The sequence below is a fragment of the Chrysochloris asiatica genome, unplaced genomic scaffold, assembly GCF_000296735.1.
Source record: "Chrysochloris asiatica unplaced genomic scaffold, ChrAsi1.0 scaffold00128, whole genome shotgun sequence".
NCBI classification, from domain to species: Eukaryota; Metazoa; Chordata; class Mammalia; order Afrosoricida; family Chrysochloridae; genus Chrysochloris; species Chrysochloris asiatica.
In genome coordinates this window covers 7197113-7208900 of record NW_006408646.1, presented here as the reverse complement: position 1 = coordinate 7208900, position 11788 = coordinate 7197113, and the positions used below count along the sequence as shown (strand labels likewise).

The window sequence follows — 11788 nt, the reverse complement described above, 5'->3', positions numbered from 1 at the left end:
TAGTGGTTAAAGTGCTTGGCTGTTAACCAAAGGCTGGCAGTTCTAACCTGCCAGTCACTTCGAGGGAGAAAGATGAGGCAGTCTAGTTTTGTAAAGATTTGCTGTTGTTAGGAGCCATCAAGTCGGTACTGACCCATAGCGACCTTATTGGTTCCAACTCATGGTAATTCTGTATAGGGTTTCCAAGGACTGACTGGTGGATTTGAACTGCCGACCTTGCGGTTTAAACCAATCTTGCGATTCAGTGCATTATTCCACAGCCTTGGCAATACCATGGGGTCTGTTCTATCCTGTCCTATAGGTAGAGTTGCTATGAGTTGGAATTCACTTTGATTGTAGCGGGTTTGGGTTAGTTTTGCTTTTTTTGAACAAGACATTCACTTGCTAGGGCTGTGCCCAGGAATTCCTGAATTCAGTGCCTGCCCTGCCTCGCCTTGTCCTCTCTGTCACCTCTCAGCAGCCCTGGTTCTGGGTGCACACAGCCTGCCACCTTCCTCCCTAGGTCTGTTAGCCTCCCCATGTTCATTTTTCAAGTGGGGATGAGCTGATGGCAGCAGTAACTGCTGGTTGGGTTTTCAGAGAACTGACATGCTAGGTAGGGGAAGGGAGCTGGTTTGGGTAATGGAGGGGGCCCAGGTCCTTGGTTTCTGGGTCACTGGTCTTGGGGAATTCCCCAGTGCCCAGTGAGCTGCTTACCTGGTGAGTAACTGCCAGCTGTCCACACAGGATACCAGACTGTGAGGGTACCTCCCGCCACCCCTTGTCCATGGCCACTCGACTTTCTCCCCTGGCTGCCCCAGGGCCAGGAAAGAGACAGACAGGCAGGGGGCCAGCTCCCACCCCCACACCTCCCTGGGTCTCCACAGGGGGTGGCTGGTGATTCAAAGCCCCCCTGAGCTGAACTATGTCTCCTTTCTCAGATGGAGACTGGGGGTGAATCAGCTACTGGGGGCGGCAGACAGGGTCAGCTACTGGCCTCAGCTCTGGTCTGGGGGTGGGTGGTCAAGGGACCAGGAGGGGCAAGAGAAGAGTGTGTACACTCAACACAACCTGTCTGACTTTTCTGGGTGCCCCTGGCAGGAGAATATAAGAGTACCTGCCCTATCATCAGAGGGTTGAAAGTTCCTCTCCTGCCCAGCTGCCCCTCTTAGCCCTGGGAGTGTACCATGGGTCAAGTCAGACGGTTCTTCTGAGCCAGAGTTTCCTTGTCTGTAAAATGGGGACAGGAACCTCCTCCCAGAAGGGTCATAAAGATTACTGCTAACATGAAGAGGGCAGAGAATTTGTGCCCAGAAAATTGTTGAGCCCTGAGCCTTCATAGCAAACCCAATTTACAGATATGGAAACTGAGGCCAGGAGGTAATTGCTTTCCCAAAGTGACCTAGCTCTTATATTGCAGATCTAAATCTTAAATGTGGCTTTGCCTGAGGCAGAAGTCCACTCCTCAAACTATCAGACTAACGTGTGTCCTTTCTAAGAGAGATTGGGTACAGATAGCTCTTAAAAATTGTAAAATACTTTTAAAACAGATATATACTAGGTATAGTCCTGGAGTCCTGGTGTAGTGCTGTAGGATAAGCACTAGATTGCAAGGTTGGTTTGAACCAAAAGTTGGCAGTTCAAATTCACCAGCAGCTCCTCGAAAACCCTATACAGGGCTGCCATGAGCTGTAACCCACTCGTCGGCACATAACAACAACAGGTATAGTCCTAGCCAGGTGAGTCAATAGTAAAAACTAGTATCAGATGAGGAAATGAGGCCAGGAGAATTGAGTGATAGGACTGGTCCCTACAGGGCCAAGAACCATTTCCAGGATGAGTCCACCTTGAGCCAGAAGTGGCTATGGGAGGCCCAGAAGGCTTCCTGAAAGAAGACTCTCCTTCTTCCTAGGGAGTCCCTGCCTTACTGATCAGATGCCTGAGTTCCAGAACTGGTTCTGCTGTTAACTATGTGTCCCCAGGCAAGCCCTTTGACCTCCCTGAGCCTCATTTTCCCCACCTGAAAAACAAAACAGCTGTACTATTCTAGGAGAGATTTGTGGATGGTGGGTCCAAATCAGCAGAGAAGGAAGGAGTGGTAGGGGTGTATGAGAGGGAGTTCTTAGGGGTCCAGCATTTTGCACATTTTCTGGATGGCATAGTCACTCAGAGGCATCACCCCTAGGTCCAGGAATTGCCAACCTGCAGCCCTCTCTCCAGGCTGAGGGGGACCCCTCATCCTGAGGCAGGTCTATTCCCCACCAAGCCCAATCTGCAGGAGCTGGACAGGCTGAGGATGAGGTCACAGCTGGAAGGGGATGGGCTGGGGCTGCCACTCCAGGGTGGGGCCTGGGGTCACAACCCTGGAACAGACAGCCAAGAAGGGAGGGTGACTTTCTTGAAGGAGCTGGGGAGCATACAGCAGCATAGAGGGAGGGAAGAAAACAAACTCCAGGAGACCAAAGCAGGCTTGGAGCGAGGCCTGGGCAGCCATTCCCAGGGGCTGAAGCCACGTTGCAGGCGACTCACGGACCCACGACTCGGAGAACCTGGCCGGCCTGCCTTCAGAGGCCCAGCGCAGGGGGCTCCTGGACATGAAAGGACAGGGAGGCTGGGCCTGGGGCACCGAGGGGCCCAGAGCACTTGGGGAGCACGGACCAAGTAAGGTACCGTGAGGGGCAGACCAAGGCCCTAGGTGGGGCCAGTCAGGGCTGGGTTAAGTGGCCCTAGATCAATATCTTCTAGAGCCTGCCTCCTACTTCCTGCTTACTGTGGGCTGGGGCTAAGATGAAGTGGTCATTGGGGGTGGACCATGGAGCTGGTATGGGGTCTTAGAGCAGAGGGCAGAACAAGGGGCTATAGTCCACTTGGAAGAAGGGTGTGTGGAGAGACTGGGACAGGGAAATGGCGAGTGGGTTTGGGCCTCCCTTGGGCCAGAGCCCCTGGTAACAGACTCGGGCAGTGGAGAGCAAAGGACTGAAAGATAGGACCACAGTGGGGTCCTGGTTCAGTGGGCTTGGAGTCCATGTCAGAAGTGGGATGTGATGGAAGGCTGATCTTAAGTTTTGTGCTCCTCATGCAGAGAGGCTGGGTGGGGAGAGTCTGGAAGTGGGGGGCAGACTGGGGTGTCCTGGGATATAGGATTGCCAAAGCCAGGCTGGCGTAGGTGAGGGAAGGCCAAGCCCTGGGTGGGCTTCTTGGAGGTGCATGCCCACCCCAGTGCAGATGTATGGGAGGGGCAGGGGCCAAGGGGCCCTCACAGCCTCCCAAGGAAGGATAAAGTGAGGCAGGGAAGAGGAAGGAAGGGGAGGGAGGGCCAGTGTGGGCTTGGTCAGCTTCCTCCCTGTTGGGAGGTACCAGCTGGGATGGACAGTTTTATTACCCCACATGGAGACACTGCCATGGGGAGAGTGGCAAAGGGGCCGTACGTGTGTGTGTGTGTGTGTGTGTGTGTGTGTGTGTGTTTGGAGTCTGGGGTCAGGGGAGGGAGCAGCAGTACCAGAGCTCATTCTGACAATGATAGGGAAGAACTATTGGCTGGGGAGGCCTTGGATGCTGCAAGAGGCAACAGCTGGCTGCATTGAAGTGGGCAGACAGGGAGCTAGGGGTCAGGGAAGGTTCTTCCTCTCTAGTAAAGGTCAGGTGGGAAGGTAGAGTTGGGGTGGGGTCCCTGGGGAGAACATGGTTCCAGATGTGTGTCGTCTGCCCAGTACCACCCCAGGATCTTTATTAGGATTGTTAGCATTTAACTGCCTTTACTTGGGGAAGAGGTCCCTGGATGACATAATTGATTTGCACTTGGTGGTTCAGCACCATGGAAGAAAGGCCTGGTGAACTGCTTTCATAAAATTATAGCCAAGAAAATTCTATGGAGCTCAGCTCTACTTTGTAACATATGAGGTCAGCCCGAGTCAGCATTGACTCGACAGCAATGGGTTTAGGGTTTTTTTGTGCAATTGGGGAGGAATCTGTGATTATTTTGCTTGGTTGCTGTCATTTCTTCCTGCCCCTCCTCACTCTTTTTCAAATCTGCTGTGGTAAGCCCCAGAATTTATGATGCTGCCTTACAGATGCTAGAAGTCAGGGGATCACCATCATTCTTGGAGGTTGAGCCCCAAGGGGCTAACAAAGCACAAATGGGGAGGGGCTGCCATTTCTCAGTTCTCCCCAGTAGTCCCCTCAGCATCCTGGAAGGAAACCTGGCACTGACTTGGCTAAGCCTCCCTAGGCCTCTGCTCAGGAGCCCCTTTCAGAATGTAGACCACCATCCATCCACAGCAGTGAGAGATGTAGTTGCAAAGAACCTCAGACACACAAAGCCTTCCCATAAGCACTCCCCCCCAACATCCCCCCCCCCCTGCTGTCCCCAAATAACTGAGTCATAGAGGTCTGCCCTATCCTCCCCAGCCTCACAGGTATGGTGGTCAGTGGAGCAGGTGTGCTAATGGAGGTTAGGGGTCTGAGCCTGAGGGACCCAGGTACCTACTTCCTTCAGAGCCTCACTCTGCTCTGGGGAAATGGGCAGGTTGGAAGAGGCCACCTCAGGGGTGGCTTCCAGCACCCACGTTCAGTTCCTCATTATCACTGTCTAAAGTTCACTCTGGGCCCCAGCCCCTCTTCCTGGAGCCTCCTTCTCAGCCCAGCTCCAGCCAGCCTCCTCCCCATTGTCCCCTAAAGCCCCTGCCTAGGGGCCACAGGTGAAAGCTCCTCCACGTGCCCAGGTGAGTCAGGGCCATTGGGGCACCCGCTGCCGGTCCACATGGGACCCTGCTGACTCAGCCTGGGCCCCCTCCCCACCCCCTCATCTTCAAACAACTCCGAGGGCAAGCCACTCAGGAAAACCGCAGAGCGTTTGGTCGAAGACTTCATTATAATTTTATCAATCAAATTCTTAGAAGAGGGAAAAAGTCTGCCCTCCCTCCCCTCCCCCCTTCACTCTGCCCCCCCCCTTCACTCTCACTTTCTTCCATTCATAATTTCCTATGATGCACCTCAAACAACTTCCTGGACGGGGATCCCGGCTAAATATAGCTGTTTCTCTGTCTTACAACACAGGCTCCGGTATATAAATCAGGCAAATTCCCCGTTTGAGCATGAACCTCTGAAAAGTGCCGGCATCTAAGGTCTCCTCCAAGTCCCTCTGCAGTCCAGCCCATAATGAAGGTCTTGGCGGCAGGTAAATTCACTCGCCCGCTCCGGCTTCCGCGCCGGCTGAACACGGGCACTTGGCGCGAACGAGCCGAGCACCCACCCACCGCAGACGCGGCGCTCGGGCCATCCCAGCGCCTGGGAAGCCGCTGCTCCCCGCGGCCGCGGCCGGTGGAGGCACTGGGTGGCGGCCGGGAGCGGGCGCAGCACATGGTCCGGGCACGGCGCGCCCAGTCGTCCGGCCGCCAGGTTGGCCAGAGGGAGGAGGCCGCCACAGCCTTCCTCCTCCTCCTTGCTCCGCCACTCTCCCGAACTACTCTTCCACTCGGCTTTCTGTCTGATTTACCCTCCCTCTTTCTTTCTTTCTTTCTTTCCGCTTTCTCTTTTCCAACCGCGTCCCGGGCTGCTCCCTGGGAGGGGCGCAGGCCGCCAAGCTCGCAAACTTCGCCCAGGACGGGAGCAGGTGCCGCCTCCTTCTGCTAGTGCCTGGAAAGCGTGTGGTCTCTGCTAGGTGAGATGGGGTGTGGGGACCCCGGCCTCGGTGGGGCCTCATCCCTGACTGTGGATGCTGGGCCCAACAGGAGAGTCAAAGGAAGTGTGTGTGTTTGAGGTTGCCTTTGGCAATCCAGTGCCAGCAGGGGGATCCAGGCGGGAGGCTCCTTCTTCACTGGCTTGCTGCCCCAAGTCCCTACTAGCCTCCAGGCCAGCTGAAAAGGGACCTGAGAGTGAAGAGGGGAGGACGCTCAGGACCCAGGACAGGCCCTGACAGCTTCCAGCTCTCTTGTTACCTTCACTTTCCTTCTTCCCCGCCCACCCTGCTGCCAGTGACCTTTTCCCCTTTTCTCTTTCTTGGTTGCACCTTTGCCTCTCCTTTCCTCAGGCTGGGAGGTATCGGACCACTGGACTCCCCTGGGGAGGAACAGAGCTGGGGGATAGGAAGTTTTGAATGAGGATTTGGAATGGATTGGGCAGAGTTGAAGAACCAGGATAGAGTTGAGGGTCCTAGATAGGGAAGTAGGGAATCCCAGAGCGGGGGTGTGGGGTGGGGGTGGGAGTGGGGGCGGAGCGAATGTTAAGTAATGAACTAATTAAGCTAACAAGTCAAAATATTGGAGATTTGAACTCAAGCAGAGGCATCTTGAAAGATAGTTATGGTCACTTGCTTCTGAAAATCACAACCATTTAAAACCCCATGGAACACAGTTTTACTCTGTACACATGGGTTGCCATCAGTCAGAATGTACTTGAGGGCTACTAACAACAACATTGAAGGCAGGGAAGTTGGTTCTATTTGGGGGAAAAACAGATGAGATATTGGGGAACAATTGGCCTGGAGAGCTAGAATCAGGTGGCAGGTTTGGAAGGGAGAAGATCAGTGAAAGCACGACTTTCAGTGGTCCCCATGGAAGCCCAGATTGGAAGATTTGGGTCACTGTGGACCATTTCAGGAGAGGGGGAGATGTTATTGTTGTTGTTATGTGCCTTGGAGTCGGGTCCGACTCATAGAGACCCTGCATAGGTTTTCCGAGGCTGTAAATATTTACAGGAGTAGAGAGCCTCATCTTTCTCCTGCAGAACAGCTGGTAGTTTCAAACTGCTGACCTTGAGATTAGCAACCCAATTCATAACCACTCCACGGAGACAGGGAGTGACCAGGAGGCCAGAGGACTTTTGCCTTCTTCAGAGAAGGATTAGATGGTTGGGTGTCACCCTAGATCCAGGTTCTAATTAGTGTGAGCAGCTTATGTCCTGCAGAGAGGCATAAGCAGGTGGAGAGCAGCCAGGATAGTGAGACAGAGATAGAAGGAGACAGACACAACAGTGATAAAGCTGTAGGTGGAAACTCAGCGTATCCTGAGCCTCGAACTCACATCCCTGCTGTCCTGATCACGGTGCTTCTCTCCTGGCTCCCAGGAATCCTGTCCCTGCTGCTTGCTCTGAATTGGAAACATGGGGCAGGAAGCCCCCTTTTCATCACTCCTGATAAGGCTCCCTGCACCACACGTCACCCATGTCCCGGCAACCTCATGACCCAGATCAAGAATCAACTGGTGCAGCTCAACAGCAGTGCCAACGCCCTCTTCATTTACTATGTAAGTTACCTGCTCTTGCCCCTGGGTACTGAGAAAGGAGAGGGTGGGCTTGGGGTGGCAGGAGTGGACAGAATTCCTGCAGATACCAGTAGAGACGGCACTGACCTGGGAGGGGGTTGGGTGAGCTGGACAGAAAAGGGATCCTTTTGGAGCTGGAAGGAAAGAAGGGGGGCTGGTTAAGTCACACCCAGCTCAGACTAGAACCAACTATCCCAAGGTTAGATCAGGACAGAACTGAGGTGAGGATGGATGGCGCCTGGCACTACAGGCTTTGGGATTTCTCCGCCATGAGGAGCCAGAGGCAGATGGGGCTACAGAAAGGAGGGGAAAGGCAGGGAGGTGTTCAGAGAGATGCCATTGATTGAGATAATGGGTGGTGGGTATCTGGTGCAGAGAGATGCCCAGATGGGTACAAGGGCAAATGTGTGGCACAGCTCTGAAGGTGAGGCACCCAGGTTTTCTTTCTTTCCCCATATGATCATGGTAATTAAAAAACACAACAAAACCAGTTTTGTCCTTGAGTCAATTCAACTTCATTTTGACCCCAGGTATGACAGAGTAGATCTATACTCCATAGGTTTTGCATTGACTGATTTTTTTGGAAGTAGACTGCCAGACCTTTCTTCTAATGCACTTCTGGGTAGATTTGACCCTCTAGCCTTTCAATTAGCAGTTGAGTGCATTAGCCATTTACACCACTCATAGACTCCTAATACAAATAAAAAGGAAAAATCCAAATCCACTGCCATCGAGTGGATTCTGGCTCATAGGACCCTGTGTAGGAGTCCTGGTATGGCGCTATAGGATAAGCACTGGACCACAAGATCAGTTTGAACCTCAAGGTTGGTGGTTGAAACCTACCAGCTGCTCCTCGGAAACCCTATACAGGGTCACTATGAGTCGGAATCGACTTGGAACAATAACAACCACAAATCTTAATAGGAACAGAAAGCCTCTTCTTTCTCATGAGGATCGGCTGGTGGATTCAAACTGCTGACCTTGTGGTTAGCAGCCCAATGCATAACCCACTATGCCACCAGGCTTCCTTCCTAATACAAATGTTGTTGTTAAGTGCCATTGAGTCGTTTCCGACCCGTAGTGATCCTGTATAGGGTTTCTGAGGAGTGGCTGGTGAGCTTGAACCACTGAGCTTGTGGTTCAAATGACTTTGCAGTCCAGCGCATTAACCCACAGTGTCACACCAGGAATATTAACAATCCTTGCATGGTAGAGGCCTTGATTCTTTAACAAGTGCATTCTCACCCAGATTTCCATCTGACTTTCAAGATGATATTGAATTTCTACAGGGTAAAGTGTTGAATCCTCATGCCTTAGGTTGGGAAACAGAGGCCCAATAACTTGCCATGAGTGTTGGTGGAAGAGCTAGAACACCAATCACTGCTTCCTTGCCCACTTTTCTTCTACCTTCTGTCCCTCAGTACACAGCCCAGGGGGATCCATTCCCCAGAAACTTGGACAAGCTGTGTGGTCCCAATGTGACAGACTTTCCATCCTTCCACGCTGATGGCATGGAGAAGGACAAGCTGGTGGAGCTTTACCGCATCATCGCATACCTTGGTGCCTCTCTGGGCAACATCACGCGGGACCAGAAGATTCTCAACCCCGATGCCCAGAACCTCCACAGCAAGCTCAGCTCCACGGCAGACACCATGCGGGGGCTCCTCAGCAATGTGCTCTGCCGTCTGTGCAACAAGTACCACGTGGGCCACGTGGACGTGTCCTACGGCCCTGACACCTCAGGCAAGGATGTCTTCCAGAAGAAGAAGCTGGGCTGCCAGCTCCTGGGAAAGTACAAGCAGGTGATCGCAGAGCTGGCCCAAGCCTTCTAGCACAGGGTCTTGAAGTGTGTTGAGAACTGAGGGATCTTGGGAGTGGGATCTGGATGTGGGGGGTGGGAGTCCTCACAGTGTGGGAACCCTCAAGTGGAACCTGCTGGCAGACCTTGAGGAGCTCCCTGCCAGTCCATTGCACTCCAGGGTGGGCTGGGATGAAGCCGACAGGGTCAAAATGTCCACTGTTGTTGTTGTTGTTAAACGCCGTCGAGTTGGTTCCGACCCGTAGTGACCCTCTAGAGGGTTTCCAAGAAGCGACTGGTGAGCTTGAACCACCAACCCTGCAGTTCAAAATGACCTTGCAGTCTAGCACATTAACCCACAGCGCCACACCAGGACTCCAAAAATGTCCACTAGCAGGGCCAATTAGAAGGTGGTGCTCCTTCCTCTGGAAGATGGTGGCTAGACACCAAGGTGTCAGGCTGAGAGTGGAGTATGAGCTGCACTCTGCCCCACCTGACCCTCGGGAGTGGTTTTTGGCAGTGAGCAAATAAGTTATCTCTGGAGGCCCTGACCTCCAGAGAGCAGGGCAATTGCCAGGTTCCCAGCAGAATCATCACCAATCAGCCTACCCTTAGGGAGACTTTAGGAGGCTTGATTGGGATGTGAGGGGCTGGAATTCTTGCCCCTAGAGGTGTCACATGTGGAGATAGAGAAGGCCTTCTCATGAGAAGGACTGGCTAGCTCACACCTAGAGATGGTTCTAGAAGGAGGTCACTGGCATTTAGGCTGCCTTCAGCCCTGGAACGGAAGCCTATTCATGTTTTCTCTTTCCTACAGGCTTTTCCACAGCCTGAGATGGCAAGAGTTTGGTGCCAGACCTGGAAGAGGGTTAGTGGAGGTGACGGGGGGGCAGAGACAGGTTACAAAGTTAAGTGAGGAGGTTCTGAGGCAGACCCAAAGTCTTCCTTCTGAACAAAAAACTATAAAGTGGGAGGAATGGGGTTGCTCAAAGTGCAGCTCACAGCTGAGGCTATGCCTAGTGAGGTCACAGGAAGGTACTTGAAGGGAACCAGAAGAAGTCTCTGGTTCCTAGAAAAGGGGATGGCAGAACTTAAGGTCAGGGTCTCAGAGGAGCCTGAGACCTGAGTGCTGTGTGTTTGGCCCAGAATGATTGTCTATTTATTATAATATCCTATTTATATTAACTTATTGGTGCTTTAAATGGCAATGTTAGTTCCCCCTTTCCTGTCCCCTAGCCAGCAGTTAATAATCAGATGGCTCTCTACAGAGGAGCCACCACTAGGCTTTTGTAGGGCCTGGCCTGGATGCTGATTATGTTACAAGTGGGAGAATCCTTACGGGTGAAGCTCAGAGGAGCATTGGGGTAGGAGAGAAGGCACCTTGCTCCATCCTACCATCCCAACTGTAACTCACTGTAGGGGAGCTAGGATCCAAACTGTAGCCCTAGGCCAGTTTGTAGAGTGGTCGAATGCTTTTCACCAGGGCCATCATGTTGCTTGACTCTGGGGACTTCATTCACATGGTCCTGTGAAGTTGTGCAAATGTCTTATTCCCACACTGTCTCTTAACTAGCCGCCAAGGGGCCATGGAACTGTCCTGATCTAGTTCCCTCCCACCGAAGAGGCTCCTGCCCAGTGAAGCTCCTTTCTGAGAGTCCTAAACACCAGTGAGGATGTGAGGTCCTGGCTGAGAGGTCTCAGGGAGTTGGGCAGGGTCAGGGAGACCCTGTCCGTTGCTCTGGCGAGGGGAGCATGAGTCCACCCCACCAGACTCAGGCCAGGAAGCTGTGGTCCCTCACCCCCCGCCCCACCTCCTCCATTTCTCCATCCAAGTCTGGACTCTGAGGCTGGGAATCCAATCCCTTCCTTTGCGCTGTGGATCAGGCAAGTCTAGAAATGCCCTTCAGTCTGGGAGCTGGGGCAGCTGCTGAGAAGAGGGATTTTGGCTTCTTCTCAAACCCAAAGCAGACTAGTGGTGGTCCTAGCAGTTCAGTCAACTGGATTATGATGCTCTGTACTCACTTTGTCCCTTTCCCTGTTCTTCCCTGAGCACTTTATCCAAGCCCACCAGCTGGTAGGCAGGCAGCGGGCAAGCCTCTGAGCCTGGGCCAGACTCTGAGCTCGTAGGTCATGCTCACCTTTGTCCAGGATCTCAGACGGCTGCCCTTCCCCTCTCTCTGCTCTGCCAATGAACAACTCAGGGCTTGTTGAACTTCTTCAATCTGAAGTACAAGAAAGCTACCCTTATTTGAAAAAGCCAGAATTGGTGACTCTAGACCCCAGTGCTCCTGATGGGTCTCCCATCTCATCATCTTGTAGACACACCTGTATTAAGTACACAGGGGCAATTATCCCTCCTGACCCTTCCCTGACCCCTTGACTCTCCCACAGCCACGGCCCCTACACTCCAGTCCTGATTCTGCCTCTTGGTCCCCCTACACAGCGATCTTTCTAGACTCATTCTGGCATGTCAGCATCCTGAATTGTTGAGCCTTTGTGGGCAAAAAGCTGTTCTTTCCTCATTTTCTTCTGCTGGTGCTGACCCACATCCTGGGTCATGTGCCTGGACCAGAGATGATTTTAAGGAGGAGAAGGGACCATCAGCAGAGGAGGAGGTAAGACAGTCAAATGATTAAGAATACTTTTATTTAAAACAAAAATGGTTTTTAACCCAAAAGCACTGCTAATTTGCTTGTCTGACCTCTTCCCTGCCTTCTTGTCGTCTCCCTTGGTCCCTACTGGGACAACTGCT

At 52.8% G+C, this 11788-nt stretch overlaps 1 protein-coding gene across 1 annotated transcript; it reads left to right on the top strand.

The window, feature by feature from the left end:
* Positions 1–5032: 5032 nt before the first annotated feature.
* Positions 5033–9070, top strand: LOC102833813 (leukemia inhibitory factor-like). Its single transcript, XM_006869231.1, has 3 exons — positions 5033–5155; positions 7042–7220; positions 8660–9070. The coding sequence occupies exons 1-3, from the start codon at positions 5137–5139 to the stop codon at positions 9068–9070; spliced, it is 609 nt and encodes a 202-aa protein (XP_006869293.1). The 5' UTR covers positions 5033–5136.
* Positions 9071–11788: the final 2718 nt, after the last annotated feature.